An 18,587-nucleotide genomic window follows, 5' to 3' on the forward strand; every position below is an offset into this window, starting at 1 on the left:
TAACAGTTACTATTTTAGCACTATATTTTTTTTTGGAACTGCTAAAGCCATCTGTGCAGAACATCAATTTAATCCCTCCTAATTAATTATATTTTAAAAGCTACTTTTTCAATTTTTATTAGAAAAATTGATTAACTATATGAACTTCCAAAAATGACTTGTTAGCATTTTCTGATTAAGAGTTGATTTATTTTAAGAAATGATTGTGGTTGAATTAAAAAGAAACCAACATTGTTAGTTGGACGTGAATTGTTAGCCATGCTAACCTCTTCCCTAAGGCCACCATTGGACTGACTTGAGCCCTGCGTTAAAAAACGTCCTGTTAGTCCAACTGGACTCCCTGGATGGTATTTTGTTGTCTCACCGGTACCTTAAACAACCCCACCAACTCAGCCCCATGCGTTGTTTTAATGCAGGGCTGTTATAAGTCTTTTTGTGGCAGCCATGCTACTTGTGCCTTTCCAACAAATGTTTGCTGCTTGATGGCGAGAGGTCTCTTGTCAGGAAAATGGGAACATGGTTATGTTAAGCATTTGTACAAACAAGCAATGGGGTTGTCTTTCTGGTGAGGAAGGTCTCAAAAGAGCTTGAAATCTAGAGTTACGAAAGCTTAAGTATCCATGAAGTAGATACACTGACACTCACAGAGCTTATACATTTAGTTGTCTTGTAGTGTTAGCCCCTTTTTAACCGGCACAACAACACAAAATTACTTTCTAAAAGTAATTTCATATCTGTAGGACAGATGTTCTTAGTAAGATTTTTTTTTTTCAACAAGCCAGATGATGACTGTTCACATCCTTTCCTCACTTCTTTTTCTACTAATGCCAGGGCCCACCTGCCTTAACCACAATCCAAAAACAAGACACTTTAAACACATGGCTGGATCACAGTTAGCTTAATACCTAGTCATTAGCCACTAATAACCATCATTTAATAGTGAAATTCTTGTTATCCCTCCTAAATGAGGCTTGATAAGAAATTTGTTAATTGACGGGAAACTCAAACTTGCAGCGGTCCACATGTTTTTCTGAAGTATTATTCACTCTCCGTGACTGTGTGTGTTGCTTTAGCTACTGGATGGGGTAACCCCAGTCACTTGCCTCCTCAACACCTGTGTTTACTTTGGGGCCTCGGCCCCCATGATCCAGCAGCAATCCTTCACTCACTCAGAAGATGGAGTGAGGTTCCAGCCTCTAAATATGTGCTGTCCGTGCACTTTTACCACTGTGTGATTCCTCTAAGACTTTCATTATGGGGCACGGGACAAAAGGACTAGTATAAATTACAATCTTTTCCAAATTCTAGTAAACATTCAGATCCTGTTCTCTTTTACTGTGATGTTAAGGTAGGTTAGGAGCAGACGTTGGCTTTGCCGTTTGTCCGTGGTAGTTGTGGCCGTTGATTACTTTTTAAAGTGCTTTGGATATGGAAAGTGGGTTTGAGGAGCCAATAATGTAGAATACCTCATCTTCTCTTTGGACGGTGAAGCAGACACAACTAAATTCAGTGGTTTTGAATATTCAGCATGAAAGAAACCGATTTATGACTAGGGGATTACTGGGTCAAACTGGCAGGTGTTTTTTCAGGGAAGTTTTGGTTTATTGCTTCCTTTCACAACTTCTGTGAAGGGCTAAGTATTGGACCTCAATACTATTTTGGTACAGAGCAAATGTATTAATAGCAGCAAGTATCTGCTGATGTAAGCTGATGTTTAAAAATAAAAAAAATCATATTTTTGCAAATTTTAGACTTTTTTTATTTAGACAATGTTCTTAGGCAGATGTACAGCTTTCATGTACATAATTTTGTGTTCTTTTGTTGAACTAAAATGGGGTCTTTGTAGAGCAACATGTTTATCTGAAAGTATGTAATCGAAAGGAGCATCTTTTGGTATTGGTGCTGAACTCTGGTATTTTATCATCTTGGGGGATTTAAATGAGGTGAAAATAGTAGTAAAATAAGTAATTGTTCACATAGTTCAGCTCTGATTTATGCTTAAAATACTTGATGAAATTTAGAAAGAAATATAAAATAAAAAAATATTCAGTGCAGTTGGAGATGGTTGAAGTCAATGGAAACAGTGGTGTCCTTTGTTTTTTCACTGTACTGTAACTTTGATTTAATGAATGGCCTTTTTTTTTGGTCTTTCTTCTGCTGCATTCTTAACCACAACTGAGAAGTTCCCAAATGACCTGTTTACTGCCTTTAAGATGTTAACTCTGTGTGGATCTAATGAATGTTTTGCACAGTCAATTCTGGCTGCAAGCCAGAGTTCTGTTGCTCATACTGCAGTGTTAAGTGTTCAAATATTAGTGCCAATGTTTTTTCAGGTGTGGATATATTAGTTTGTGCCAAAACCATGTTTCCATGGAAACAGGCCAGCCTTAGTGTAAAAAAACTGCCACAGTATCATATCAAATCATTAAACTCTGATAATATTTCTGTGCATACTAACATTAGGAAATGCAACTGTGACATTCTTCATGATCTTTGTAGTTTTCAGATTTATTTCAGAGAAAAAAACATTATTTCTGTTAAGAAACGGTATTTGGAGTATTTGGGAGTGTCCTGACAGCTTGGCACCTTTGGTGAAGCACTAGATGCTGGCTTGAGTATATCATGACTTTGATTGCATGTCATATTCGCTTTCTGTTGCATCTTGCATAGTAATTCATTGTTTAAATGTATTTTAATGTTATTAATCATACATTGTGTGTTTAGTTAAGCCCTAGAATATGTTGTGCTTATAAATAGTGAGGGAAGTCATGGAGACGTGGGAAGGGTATCTCTCTCCTACAAAATTGTACTCAGTCCTTTTCAGTGAGGATTATTGTTTAGTTAACTGTTAATGTTATAGAGCAGAGATAGGCCAGCGCACCATGAAGCTACAACATGTTAAGGGTTTCCATAAAGAACCTTTAAGGCTTCATGTGACTTTTTTTTCAGGTGAAGAGAAACATTTCAAACCGTTTGAGTGTTGTCTTTTCCAGGACACTGGCAAGTGCAGGAAAAGAACTCAAAGATAACTTCCTGAAAGCCCTGGCAGAGCGAGAGGAGGCCAACCGCAGTGGGAAAATGACTGTGAGTACATTATTACAGCACTCCAATTGCTACGTAATGGGATTCCCCTAAAATATTTCTGCAATTTCATTAGGATGGGAACAAAATCCATACTGTGTCAAGTTGAGTGGAAATGCCCCCCTATCCGTCCCTCCCCAAAATACCATGAGAGCCAGCTGCCCGCCCCTCTCCCATCCACAAAACCCTGTTTACCAAACTATAACTGCCTTGTCCTAGGTGTGCTTTTCAGTTTGAACCCCCAAGATCATTTCTAATCGGGCCTCACCTGACGAGCTGGGGCACAAGTCTGAAGGGGTATTACCAATCTGAGGAGCATTTATGACTCAGAAGTCCACTGTTTATTTAACCTTGCACAACAACATTTAGAATTTTCACAACTGTATGATTAGTATAAGTATCAGTATTAGCCTTATTTTCAAAACGGCTTAGAAACTAAATTGTTAGCGCTTGTTATTGTATACAACCAGTGACATGATAGGACATAAATACTATTAATACTGATTATGAGCTTGTCTTGCTCATATAAAACAGTATTCTCTTTATTTCTAGAAAATGTATAAAAAAAAACATGTAGCGTAATGATGAGAGTGCTTAAGAACAATTTATACTTTCTTCATCCATGGCCAAAAGGCTCAGCTTGATGTGAATTTAAGTCATATGTCTGTGAATGTGTGAACACGTCTGCCTTTGCAGACACCCAATGTAGAGACAGATCTGCTTCTGTACTATATCGGAGCCTTTATTCTTGTAACTTGTCTCATCGCCTGCAAGAGGTGTAAGGGTCAGGTGTATTGTCAGTGGAATGGCAGGCGAAAGTGGGGGGCTTGCTAAACTCATCCTTGGCTACTAAAAATGGCTTTTGCGATGTGAAGCATCACATTTTGGGTGAGGACAGAGTTGTAAGTTGGTGCAAGTGGTAGAGCAGTACTAACTAGATATGGTTGGGCTCACGTCGACACAGCGTCACAGCAGTTGCCTAGTGTGAGAGGTGCCAAGTAGATGCACGGCTAAGGGCTGAGAGATAAGGATTCCTTTGCCCATCTCTCTGTCAGAGATCACAGAAGTAGTCTAAAAGCTTTGCAGTGGTAAGGGGGGCAGGGAGTTTTTTGTGGAGGGTAGAGGGGGAAAATAGGTGCCAGGGCCATTACTATTGGCTGTCCGGTCCTTGTTTATAGCAGTGAGTGCAGTCTCCATATTCTCCACAATTGAGCAGTTGCAGTTGAGTTCAGCAAAGGCCAGAAGACAGAATCTCCAGGTGCAGCTGATAAGTAGAGAGAGTCTGGTTGGCTTCATCAGACCGTGACCTCCAGCACACACTGGGGCAGTTTGCAACATAGTGTGAAGCGGTTGGAATGAAAGTCCACACCGCCAAGTCTGAGGTACTCTGCCAGAAAATAGTCAGAAAATGTCTCCTTTGGATTGGGATTGAGTTGCTGCCCCAAGTGAAGGAGTGCAACTATCTTTAGGTCTCGTTCAAAAGTAACAGTAAGATGGAGTTTGAATGGCGTATTGGTGGGGCATCAGCAGTGAGGCAGGCATCGTATTGTCTGCCATGGTGAAGGTGGAGCTTCGCCTGTCCTGTCTGAAGTCAAGCTTAGCTGTTAAGGTGTTCTTGATTCATGGACGATGCCTGCATGCTTAATTAAACTTAGATACACCAGGGAGAGATTTTAACTTCTGAAGCTTAACTACAAACTACTTTTAACAAAATTCTCTCTCTCTACTAACACTATATGATGAATGGAATGTGTACCATTTTGGGAATTGTATTCTGCAATATTCTGCAGACAGTGTTGATAGACTTCAAATGATTCACTTCTAAGATGCTGAAGTACAAAAAAGGAGTTTTGTTGACCCCCATTTACCTGCCCCTGTGGGCTTTGCAATTATGAGATCACATGAAGTGCACAGAGGGGAGTAAAGGCAGTAACACCAGAAGTTTTCCTGCTGGATGTTCACTGTGTAAACAGTACTATGCAAAAGCCCCCACACTTTCATTCAGACCTTCATAACTTAAACCATTTGAGAGATACAGCTTTTTCCTTTCAAAGAAACCTCCAGTGAAAAATTAAGTGATTTAAACTCTCTTCCTGTATTCAGAAAATAGAGCCAGAATAAAAACAAGCAACATATCATGTTGTGTAACATTGTTTTGCTGACATAATATTTTCCCACCTCTTCTTATTTTTCATCTCTTAAGAGCTTCCTTTGCTGAAAGATTGGATCAGGAAGGTGTTTATTTTCCTTTGAGCCCCACTCTGTTTAAAATTGAACCCACATTTGTGCGCTTCTCTTTGAAACTGTTTAAGTAACAGGTAATCTTTATACAGTTTGACAAGGCTTGACCTCATCGGTATATTTACATTGCACAGATGCATTCCAGACAACCTTTGCACATGTGTGGACATACAGTAAAACATGTGTCGTAGCTTGTTTCATACAAACATGTATGTTACATTTATATTTTACTAGTATGTATATTTTTTAACATTAATATTGTAATTTGCTGGTATCCATTTGGTATTCATACATATGTTACACATGTGGCATTTTTATACTAACATCTGCCAGAAATTGCAAACAACAATGCAGTATAGAGAAATTGGACACGGTTTGGATTTCTTCCCCCTGCTCTCTGTTGCACCTAAAATCCTCCTTATGAAAGTGTCAAATTACCCACGTTAATCTTCGATAAGGTTCAATAATAAGACCACCCACCATCGTAAGGTATCTTTCACGCTGTTTGTGCGCTTTTTTAAGTGCCTATTGAAACACATGACTCAAGCTCCTATCTGCCAAGCTCCTCAAACTTGAGGATCAGTTCTAGTAATGCATTCCAGGTCCTATTATCGACTCGTTTTTACTGCACTCTAATGCAAAGCAGTCCCTCGTCCTACATATTTTTTTAACCTTTTCCCATCATTTTTTATGTTTGCACATTATTATTTTGAGAAGCATTTAAGTCATTTTAATGTGCATGCTTTAGCAGACTTAACAACTTTGCCAAAAGCGTATCGGTCAGTCTTCTTCATTTTGAAATTTACATGATAAGTGGGTTTTAATAAAAAATCTAAATCAAACGCAAATTGCCGAATTAGTTTTATTTGACTTTGAATGTTTACTGTCTTTGTTATAAACAAACACAGACACTGTCTCAAGTATCACCCACCTAATTTATCATAAATGGTTTCATCATTGTGGTTAAGGACTGTTAAGACACAGAAAATGTATCAATTTTAGTCGCATAATGGAGAAGGAAAAAAAAATACTTACAGCTGAGTTATTGGCTCTCCTTTAAATGGATGACATATGCATTGTCAGCTTCCGTCTCATTCATCAGAGGGGTCACTCTTTTGTCCTCCTTTTTTGTCATGCTTATCCTTTCAAGTCAGGTTGAAATTACACCTGTCACTTAATACACTTGTCAGGTTATTCTGTCTCTTCTGTCCTGGCCCAAATGGCTTTACAAAAGATTGATAGCAGACATGACTCTTGATGAACAGAGCTCATCTTCCAACCCATCTTCCCTTTGTGTGCGGTCCCTGCCCCCCTCCGGTTTCCCTCTTTTTAGGATTAAGGTAAATGAATACTAGGAAGTGAAGCCTACTTTGCATTTAAAATATTGACTTTGATACATTTTTCCATATCGTTTTCTCGTAAGCACTCAGTTTTTGGTTTCTAGAAGGAGCCCTCCACTATCTTTCTGATCAGCTGAACATGTAAAGCTTTCAGTGCCTTGCCTTCATTGTGCTTGTACTTCCCCGGCCCTGTTGCGAAAGCTGCTCCACTGCCAAAAGTCACACACAAACAAAAGCTGCACCTGGGCAGCTTCGGCTTTATTTGCACTGGGTAAGAAGTTAAGTTTTTTATCAAATTCAGGTCACACCTGCACAGGATGCCTGAGGGTGTCCATTGTTGGAAGGTTCACATCTGAAACTGAAGGTGTGTTGCCACCACCCACTCTACTCTACTCCCTGTTTGTTTTCAGTTGTTTGTAGAGAGGCTTTGGTGGTATTAAATTGCAACATATCAAACTTAATGTTTGATATAATCTGTCTTTTTTTTTTTAGATATCTGGCTAACTAACAAACAATTTAATGCAATATAAAGCATACATTTGTTGGCGGCTGTAATAAGCAATGCTTTGTTATTTAAAATACTTTCAAAGAAACCTCCAGTGAACATTACTGACGAATTTCACTATTTAATTTAGGTCATTAAGTAAGAATTAAGTTATTTTAATATAACATCTGTCCACTTACTGCATTACAATTGTACTCAACCTTGTTGCTACTATGAGATCATCTTCTTTAGGGGAATATTTAGCTTTTAGGCATCTTATTACAATTTACTGAACTGCTTCTTAGTAGAGAATTTGGACACCTGGATATTGCTCGGCACAACATGTAGTGCTGCAATGCAATGGACTATCATAGTAGAAATGTTGGGTGATAACGTTTGACTTTCGGCCTCAATTTTACTCACAATTTGAATGTGAAGCTATGTCTGGCAGTTTGTTTTTAAATCTCTATAGGTAAGACGTGGATTGTCACATTGTTATATAGTAAGACATGGTATCATTTAATCAACAGTAATCTTGTGGTTACTCATGGTGCATTACAAAGAAATTACATGACAGACATGATGATTGATGTTAATAATTGATTATAATGTATTTGACCATCATCAGAAGTTGTTGAATGTTAAATGATTTTTCAGTCGACCCTGTAAGTAAATATTCACTGCCCTTAAGAGGCCAACATTTCTTTCTTATTGTCTCGGTAAAGTCATCACTCATTTAGTAACAAGAGGGAACTTCATTAAAACAATGCACCTGGCATAGTGCCTTTCCATAATAGTGAATGAGTATATGTGCTCTCAGCTCATTCCCAAGCAGCAGGACTATCACAGAAGTCAGTTTGTTGTGTCAGTAGTAAAAAACAAACCGATGGGAGTCACATTCGTCCTGTCAAACTTTGTGAACAAGAAGAAATGAATAACAAATCACTTCTCCATCATGTCAAATATTTGGTGCTCAGTTCGTGAGTTCTGAGAACTTGGTCGATGAGTGTTAAATAGTTGTATCAGGAAGGACTCATTAATTTGTCATACATAATGTGAGAAACTTAACAATACAATAAAAAGTTAAATGTCATCGAAACAACAAAACTAAAATGTATATTAGTAAGTAAGTAAGTAAGTAATAACCTATTTTAGTAGATTAATGACTTATTTTTCTTAATGGTGGAGATATATGAGGAATACGGGACAGTTCTTGACTTCTGTATATTATAAGTACAAGTAAATATCATCTGACAACTTGCCACAATTCATGGATCTTACTTATTTTACATTGAAGAAGAGCACATGTATCTCATCTTTTTTCCAAAGCTCCTGAATGTCTCACTCTTTAAGCATCTAGTTCAGTTTGTGTGCAGATTTTACTCATTGCATTACTCGTGTGTGGTATTTTAAATATATTTTGCAATCAAAAGTAAGAACATGCTTTGTAGTTGTGATCAGTACCAGCTAATAGTTAGCCAAGAATGACTATTTGGTAACTTGCATAGTTTGCATAGCCAATGGACAATGTCCATAGACCAATGTGGACATTCTAAACTTAACGCATATATTATTCTGGAAATGTTGACAGCAATGTTTTTTTTAATTATTAGATATTTCTAACTCTCTTAATGTCGATACACAACTTACTGTCATTTTGTTAAATCTAAATGCAGATTGTTTTTGTTATTAAGACACTGAGGAAAGCTCTGCAGAAGATGTGAAAAAGGTCCTTTTAATTTTACGATTTTGTTAGACTAATTTGACTGTTTAGAAATGATTTTCAGTCTCCCACCCTTTCAGTTGTGGAATTTAGCTGGTTGGCCTGCGCTTCGTGTCTCATGCCCAGAGGGGACATCCTGCATAAAGGAAGTGTTTGTCTTTGGTCTGTGGACCCAGCGAGTTCTGTATTGATAAGCTCCTGTCGCTATAGATAATAAGGTGGTCAGTCATGCAGCCCAGAGATCAAGTATAGCATTGAAATTAAAGAGGAATTCCCAGCCCTATTGCATTACAAGCCGTGTGTGTGTCCCCGCTGCCCAGTGCCTTTGTCCTTGTCATGGGCAGTAAAAATAACAATGGCAAGTTTGATTTCAAAGCAGCAGGACCAAGGTGGACAGCCTTTAGAAAGGAAAGAGTCCTGCAGGGCTATCATATGACCTTGACTTGAATGGTGTCACAGAGTTGTGGAGAGGTTGGGATAAGGCCCCAACAGTTTGCAACCATCTATCAAGTGGACAAAAAGGACTTTTCTGTCTGGAGAAGCGACCATTGTGATATTTGAGATCACCTGATCAGCATCTATTTTCTTTTCTGTCAAGTTCTAAGACTTGATTTTACCGGATACAGAAACAGAAAAACCTACATGATCAACCCTCAATGTCATAAAACCCTTTTGTTCTAACTATTATTATGGCTCTTGATTTATGTGACCATTGAGCTTTGAACTGTAACACTTTGGCTGTACTTTCTCACAGTCGCAGGTCTTGAGGAAAACCATAACATTTAACTGTGAAGTATTACTTTTGGCTGATTACAATATGTGGATTTCATGGCTAGTGTCTTAGTCTATAAAAAGAAAATGGATAGCCAAAGCATTATGTGTTATGTTAGTCCACACAGCCAACGTGGCAGCTGTGCCCCGTCTCTCAATGCACCGTATCTGCCACTCAGGGATTTGGAAAGGAATGAGGAAAATAAAGATTAACCCTCTCTCTTGTTATATACAATTGTCTTCTGGAGCTCTTAATAAATGGCAATTGAAAGATAATGGACTTAGATTAATCTGATTCATACGTATTTTAATTATTACGTCAGGGTTTCTTCAGCTGCTATCAATAGCAGAGCTTTGACATGCCATATTTCTTGAATGAAGAAATAATTAGATGGTTAAGTTATAAAAGCCAAATCCAGTTAGAACACGCCATGGGCCATTTTGGAAGCTGTCTCAGGGCGGATGAAAGGTTTGTTTACCCATGAAATCAAACATAAAATATCCCAGAATGCAAATGGCACTACTCAACTCACTGTTTTGCCACTGTAATGTTTCTTCTGCACCCCTCCCTCTTGAGAACTGCTGCTATTGTCTAGAGACATCTCCCCAAAAATGTGGCCCCTGGACCATTTTCAGAGCAAATGAAAACGGATACACTTGATCTAATCTCTCCGGATTTTTTATTTAACTCAAGGCATTAAGATTTTTCAAATACATTGGGAACACAATTGGGCCGTGGGCTGTCAACATCAAAACACCCATCAGCTTGATTTGCCACTGGGAAGATGGGGAATCATATTAAGCTGTCAACTTGGTATTAAAGGAAGTCTTGCATTAGCTAGAATACTGTAGTATCACCTCCTGAGTCCTGACGTACATACAGTACCTGCCACCAGAATTGAATTGGCAAGATTGATTTGGGAAATTCGATTCTTAGCCATTTTAGTTAGATGGCTGATAATAACGATTCTTGTGGCCTATTGTGGCCTGCATTTTTTCCTTTGACATATCAAGGTCACATGCTTCTCCCTGTCAGAGATATTTAATACAAATCTTGTACTGTGAGGTTGAAATCATCCATTCCTGTAATCAGTCATTATTTACAGGCATATTATCTTTTGCATTCCTTTCATTTGCACTTTTCATGGAGTTACGGATCTTAGCATGTTTTTACTCCAACTCCCGTCCATGGATTAGGGAGACACAGGGTACATGTGCTTGTTATATACAGTATATTAGGGAGGATTGAACATCTGTGTTAAATACTACCTAGATGTTTTTGGCTTGTTCCTGTTGGAATGTGCACCTGCCAAGTGCAGGCTGTGTTTTTTTAGACTCCTTAGGCTCGAAATCAACACTTTATGTAGCAGGTCCTATAATAAACTTGCTACACTCTGAAATATATTTACTAAAATACCTATTAATTACCAGTAATGGATAAACGTGCCAAAAAAAACATCTTTCATAAAATTTAGTGCCTTCAATATACTGGTACCCATTTAAATTCAAATGAATTTACAGTCTCACATTCTAAAATAAGAAAATATATAATTTCATTGATGCAGCCGATGCAGCCTTACATTGCTGCCTTTGTTTACGTTTCGTCTGCGCCCCATCTTTCTTACATTTTCCCTTTGGATTTCCCTCCAAAACAGTGATTAGGTCGTTCCAGTTTGTGTCTGGACCCATCTTCTTCCTGGCCTCCTGTCAGGGAGGGAAGCCAAGAGTTGCTCACAGTCTGAACTCAACTTGTGAGACTGGCCTGTGAGGCTGCAGGTGCAGTATGTGTGAGATTTGTCTTTAAAGCAATTTGTAACCACTATGTCCACTTCAAAAGAAGAGAATACATATAATCAACGGATCCAACTCAAACAGACCTTGGTGTTGTTTCGCCTTAATAGATGTGTGGACTACTGTTGCAGGTACAACTGCATTAACAACACTTTCCCCAGCCCCATCAAGACTCTCCATTGCTTCAAATCAAGGAAACCTAAATCCGGCTGCAGGCTAGCATCATTTTAAGACATGGCAACAGATTTCTGGTAGTGCATCCTGTAAGACTCGGTAGAATCAAGTGCCTTGACTTTGATAGGCCAAATGTCTTGATTAAAACAACCCATAAGTAGCATTGATACAGAAACCCTCTTTTCAAAAACCTGGGCAAACTGCATATTAAGGCATTTGCGGACAAAGACAATGTTTGAACCTCATCTTAACTCTATTATGCTCCTCCTCCTCCTTTAACTTGTAGAAGAGACATGGGCATATTAAAGATGGTGATTATATGAGGCGATGCGCGGTGTAGCTGAGTGTCTCTGTCTGTTGGCTGCTATAGGGATGTATCAAACTGGCCTTTCAACCTCCTAAAGTAGATATTGAAGCTATTCTGCAGCTCCAGTCATCAGTCTGTGAAATGCTCTCTTCCTTTCCCCTCAAGGGTGAAAAAAACTCCTTTACACTTAGCTATGCAGAAGCTATGGTATATTCTTTAAACACTAACAAGGTTCACTAGGTAATCATTTTGGCTAACAATGTAGCCCTTTGAGTGGTAAAGGAATCCATTTATGGTCAAAACATTGATACCCAATCTGGGAATTCAGCTAATGCTTATCCGCTCTGAGCAACATATGGAGCACATTCTTCAGAATCTTCTTTGTTTTATCACTACACACTGGACTGCTTTGGCTGTGTATTATTCCACCTGAGTAAATACTGGATGGCATCTCTCCTACTTAGAGCCGTGCACATGTCTTACAGAGGCATCCAGGCCTCAGCCCCAGTACCTTCTATGCCTGTATATAGCACAACAACAGTCTCATCCCTCCTCCTGCCATAAGAGCAAGGACTTTTAAGAGCAAGACCAGGACTTTGTGTTTTTGATTTGTATCCTGAGAGACCAGCTGCTATTGATGGACAGTTTCTCATCAGGTCAAGGTCAGCGTGTCTTCTTGTTTCCCACTCACAGTCCCACTGAAATGCCAAAGATTTGAGCTCATGGTTTAACTTTCAAGCTTCTAAAATCTAGACAGGCCAAATACTCAGCATATTTTCATGACATTGTAATGCATATTAACACTTGTATGAGGTCCTTGCCAGAGAGAATTGCAGATGGTTTGAGTCTATTAACAAATACAATGGATTTTAAATCAGTTACATTTGAGCTACCTGCTATTAAACAAAGGATATTCAATTTTGGGGTCTGTTTTCATTAAATTAACATATTCATGTACAGTATGTCATCTAAGTATTGCATATATTGGTACAAAACTTTTTTTATTCAACACTTAAAACCTCAAGGGCACCAAAATTAGGCAGAAAAGCGTCAATATGGGTTAGAGAGCACAAAAATACTAAAACAAATAAGAACATAATGCCATTGTTTTATTAATGTAATGAGGACGAACTAAAGGTTACACACATTATTTACACAGGACCTTACGCAAAGATGTCAATTTGGTAAAACGAGAAAGAATAAACATAAATTGTGTGCAGGTTATGTAAAATTAACCAAAACCCATGTATCATGTTGAGAATTTATCTGACACTTAAGGCTGATATGTTTCACCTATAGGTGTTGATAAAGGATTGTGCTTTAATGAGCTTTGTTGAAGGGCAAACAAGAGTGAAAATGTGCACGCCCATAAAGCAATATGTAACCTATTTATCTTATGTCAGATAGTGAGCTCTGAAGACTTGTTTGTGATGTATTTTGAATGCTTCAAGGTGGCTATGTATGAATTAATGGGCAGGCAGTCTCATATTGAGGCACAGGTTTTCTTACATTGTTATTAAGATTTGACCATTTTAGAAAATTTCATTTTTTCCTTTACGATTCTTCAGTTTACCAACACTATGTCCTCTCATTTAGTACCCTGAGCCACAACAATGCATCATTTGTGGTGAACAACATTGTACATTGCATTTTCTGAGTTGTTCATAAAGGTTAAAATCTTTTCATGTTGACTTAGAGTTCTGTTACCAGACTATTTTGTTAGATTTTATTTGGTTACAGGCTACCAGCGTAGCCTTGGCTGTTTGGTACGTTTCAAATGTAATTTGAAATTTTTTAATTACTACTTTTCCCTCTGACCATGCTGGGTGTTTGCTTTCTTCAATGCCATGTGTTGAAAGCAGATATGTGTCAAATGGGAAAAGGGAAGAAGACTATGTGTTGCCAATGCATTGCATTAGCCAGGCATGCTAATGGTCAGTAATGGATAAAATAAAGGAAAAATAAAGCTTCCGTTCTTGGGTCAGGTTTGGGTCATTCTTCGGGGGTCAGTTTTAGGCCTGTGGTAACTCTGTCTGTGTCTCACTCAGGAAAGGCAGCCTACTTCCTTATACTGTTGTCTAATTTCTCTCCACTTTGAACCCCCATTATTTTAGTAAGGTGTGTCAATTACACATGGCCAGATGCTTTTACATTTTGTTTACATGTTATTCTAAACACTGTGTGAGAAAGACCCTTCCTGAAAAGAATCCTCAAACAGGAAGTGCTACATTTTCCTGCTGCAGTTACATTGGTTTGGTTGCTTTGGCTTTCTTTAGCATGAGTACTTAGTCTGAACAAATGAAAAAAAAACATCTCCCAAAAGAAACACACTTATTCAGAAAATTCATGCAATAATGCATCACACCAGTGCTCACTTCTGATTTTGAAATCTCTGAAGTCCAGCACAGAAACCACTGGTCTCACAAATGACAAAATGATACTGTTTATTACAGGAGCTTAGTACAGCACTTTTTTTTTGTCTCCACTGCAAATCACACATACATATCCAAACTAACATGTGGCCACAGTAACCACAGTGGCAGGCCAGAACTCACCTGCAGCTTTAACTATTTTCTTTAGTTACCTACCAAAGTGGCTGGTACAGTAGATAAACCTCCAAACCACAGCCAGAATTCCCCAGTATTTAGCTGACGGCTGGTATTTACTTTCCATCCTGCCCTCTTGTTCTTTTTTCAATTGTGTTCCCTTACAGTACTTCCAGCTCTACTTTATTTATCAGCTACGTATTTCCAGCCACCATCTGGCTCAACTGATATCACAGTGGTGGCCTGGTTGTATTATGGATATCCCTCTCATTTATCTTATCCCCTATGACAAAAAAACAAAACAAAATCTACTCATCTTGTCTTAGCAGAAAGTAGTCTGATATCAGCCAGCAGAGACCAGGAAAAGGGTGAAAAAGATAAACATGTTTGCACTACCAGACATGTAGCGTTGCTCTTATTGCTTTGGACAATGTTAGTGTTGTCTTAAACCACAGGCCCCCTTTTTAGTTATTTCAGAGCCACAGAAAGCAGAGATCAAACGGAATCACTGTCTCTATTATTCTTTTCCTCTTGCAGGGCTGAACTGAAGTGCATTTCATGGTTTGAAAAACACAGTAAAAACACTGTGAATTCCTTGTGCTGCAGTGTGACAGCCGGCAATTGCAGGAGTCTCATGGCAAGCCCAAAGGGGGAGCTTCTCAGCCGAGCAGCAGGCCAACTAAAACAGAATCATGTTTGAACACCTATTTCCACTGGGAAGGGGGGAGGGGGAGCTCCGTAAGCTTTAATCAGGATCTTAAAACAGGCAAGCCTTTGATAAAGACTCCACTCTGTACATTTATCTTATTCCTCTGAAGGCTGCGCTGGCTTATGTCATCCACTTTGATCCTACTTTTTCGGAGCACGGTGTCAGACATATCTATGCTGCCGATAACACACTGGTCAAGTTGTGATGTAGAAAAAACCAAGGGCCCTGACCCCACCTTCCCCCCACACCACCACATCCGAAGTGCATGAGTGTGTGTGGTATGTTGTACCTCCCACGTTTTTTTTTTTTTTTTTTTTCCGTCCTGTATGGAAACGGTGCCATTCATTTTCCGAGCACTGTCATAAACATCACCTCCTGGTTAAAGAGGAGCTGTGACAGGGTGCTGCCCCACAATGTGCGAGGGCAACAATATTTGACTTGGACGTGTTCCTGGTGATGAGGCCAAACCCTGCAGCAGGCCTCTTGGCAGATGTCATGCCTGAGTGCTTTGGAATAATGCTGATAGGAGCTGAGCTATACTGGACTATACCCATGACAGGCTTGGCTTTAATCTGTGAATCAGCATTCACAGCAAACCAGGCAGCGGCACAAACACTTTTGCAAACAGTTACATTTCCATCAATAAATAGACTGATTGAATTCAAACAATGGCAATTCAAGCTACACCTAGTTGCTGAAATCGACATTGACATCAAATAGTTGGTCAATAATATCGTGATATCTGATTTTCTCCATATCGCCCAGCCCTGACTGGAAATGATGTTATAGTGACAGCAGTAGCGGTTTGTTTGGAATAAACAGAAGAACCGGCGTCTTAGCATGATCAGCTAAAGCCACAATGGCTGAACAGCTGAAAAAATGTTTTATTAGTGGAAAATCCAAGGAAAGAATGCAACACAGTGCTGCCCACACTATTTGATTGCAAGGTGATCTTAAGGTGAACACCACAGCTTTTAGTAAAAAAAGTAGAACAAAGTGACCAAATTGGATGAATGTATCATTATTTCAGATTCATATTCTGAGGCATCACCCTTGAATATGGATTTAATAAATCCCAACTGTCCCAGCTCATAGTTCTTGAAAAGAATCAGAGCCAAACAATGCAGTTGAAGACTTAGAGGAAGTGCAGCCAGGAAGACAATGGGAATATTGAGAATTCCTCTGCGTCATTAGAGAAGACCAGGATTAGCAGAGACTTCCTGTTTGCGACTAGCTCGGAGCCAGACCAGCCTGTGATGTTGGCATTAAAGAGAGACGATAACCTTTTGAAAGGATACCCTAAACAGGCCAGCCACAGGGGGCATGTTTTCTTTCCCATGACACATTGAGCTGCCACTTAGCCCACAGAGAGCATGTTCAGCCCACGTCCTTTTCCTTCCCCCTCAGGGCCAACTGACGGATCATAAACTCATACTAAAGAAAGAGCTCGCAAAGAGAAATTTACGATAATGGTTTGTGAAATAACTTTCAAATTACAAGGAGTGGAGGTGCTCTGTTTTGTGTCAAAGGGTTGTGGTCACTGCAGCAGTACAGCCATCTTTTAAGGTACACAGGTGGGAGCTGTTTGCTAAAGAGCTCTATGGCACTTGACCCCATTATCACTATGACTGCTGTTTGTTATAATTTGTCACGCAAATCTTAACAAAATCACCTGTAATTGCTTATTCATGTCTTTGTGTTGTTTTTCTCCCATTCAGCAGACACAGATTTTCTTCTTCTATTCTGTATAAATTGAAACATATTTGTGAACATGTGTGACCCTGTTTTAAAGCTTCAGCTGTTAGGTATTATGTGCATTGAATGTTTAGATTTACAGCTTTCACCTCGGTGTTTACCATTCATAAGATAAACAAGTCATCTGAATTTCTAAACACTGATTGGTTTAAGTTCTGAGAGCCTGACAATGTTACGGAAATGTTTTTGCTGGAACTTAAGCCTTTGTTAAGAGTGAGTTCATCCAGGCATGTAACGTTTTAACATTCGCCCAGAGTAAACACTCGTCTGTAATATTCTTAGAGTGTTTGGTTGGTGTAATGCAATTGTTTGCCTTACATGTTTTTTTTGTCTTAAATTAGTTTTTTTTCAGTACAATAAAAGTCAGATTTTCATGCATGTAAAAATCTTCTAAAACCACCATTTGTCACACCCAAAATATTGTTACGTCATATCGGCATTTCCCACAGGTGAGGAATTTCTTTTTGTCGTAGTTAACAACACGTAGGAAGGATAATACTAACCCTAACCAAAGATTTTCTCACAACTTTTAATATTAGAGTTCACATTTATGTTGGGTATGCAAGCAAATAATGGCCATGAAGATGTGAATCCTATTATCAACTGAATACCTACTTGTGAATTTGAATTGCAACAGCATACTTATTGTTGGAATATGAATACAACTGAATTATCATCACTGAAATATTTTTAATTAAAAAAAACATCCATCGGAATTTATGTGGTCCAAATTCCCCACTTTGAAATTTGCAGTACTCAAAGTTGTGCAATTTTAAAAACTTTATTTACAGTACACATTCTTTGTAGGGTTCACAAAATCAGATAGAACATTAAAATACCCAACATTAAAAACTGTATTCAAATTGCTCAACTTTAATGAGCTCCAATCAGATATAAACACACTGGCAATAAAAGTTTTGAAATTTCACAACTTGGAATTGACTTCCATAGTTGCTTCGATAGTTGAGGGACTTCCGATAAACAGATCCAAGGTCTTCGCACTATGAATTCATTACTATGAAGTAAAGAAGAAAAAATTAGGTTTGGGCCAGATCCGATTTGGTTGGCTGTCCAAACAAATTCTATCCATATAACACTGGATACTGTATGCAATCTGAAATGCATTTTTCCGTTGGAATTGTGGCATTATGCAGGGCTCTACGCTAACTTTTTAAAGTGGTTGCCGTCTTGGCAACCAGGCATCAGCTTTTGGTTGCCAAAATTGACAATACGGTTGCTATGTTTTAAACTGCCTATATTTGGAGCAATTCATTTCTTATGTAACTATTACACACATTTTAATAATGAAACAATGAGATAATGGCTTGCAATATAATTTCCCAACCCTCTCAAATAGGGGTGCAACGGATCACAAAACTCACGGTTCAGATCACGGTTTTGAGTCATGAATCGGATCAATTTCCGTATCAGCACAAAAAAAGGAGGAATTTAAATGATTATTGAAAATGTAATAAAAGGCGCCTGGTGGAGCAGGTGCCCATGTATAGGGGTTTGCTCCTCAACGCAGCGGCGGCGGGTTTGATTCCGGTCTGCGGTCCTTTGCTGCATGCCATTCCCCTTCTCTCTCCCCTTTTGAGTCTAAGCTGTTCTATACAAATAAAGGCCTAAAATGCCAAAAAAATTATTTATATAAAAAAAAGAAAG

At 38.7% G+C, this 18,587-nt stretch overlaps 1 protein-coding gene across 2 annotated transcripts in view; it reads left to right on the forward strand.

The window, feature by feature from the left end:
- The window catches only part of cfap299 (cilia and flagella associated protein 299), a 73,543-nt gene that overhangs the window by 13,829 nt on the left and 41,127 nt on the right, over nt 1-18,587 (forward strand). For both annotated transcript variants that reach the window (XM_031305923.2, XM_031305924.2), the window contains exon 3: nt 2,994-3,084. In XM_031305923.2, the coding sequence (XP_031161783.1) occupies nt 2,994-3,084 (91 nt within the window). The remainder of the gene's footprint in view (nt 1-2,993; nt 3,085-18,587) is intronic.

This window comes from Sander lucioperca, chromosome 2 (assembly GCF_008315115.2).
Source record: "Sander lucioperca isolate FBNREF2018 chromosome 2, SLUC_FBN_1.2, whole genome shotgun sequence".
NCBI classification, from domain to species: domain Eukaryota; kingdom Metazoa; phylum Chordata; class Actinopteri; order Perciformes; family Percidae; genus Sander; species Sander lucioperca.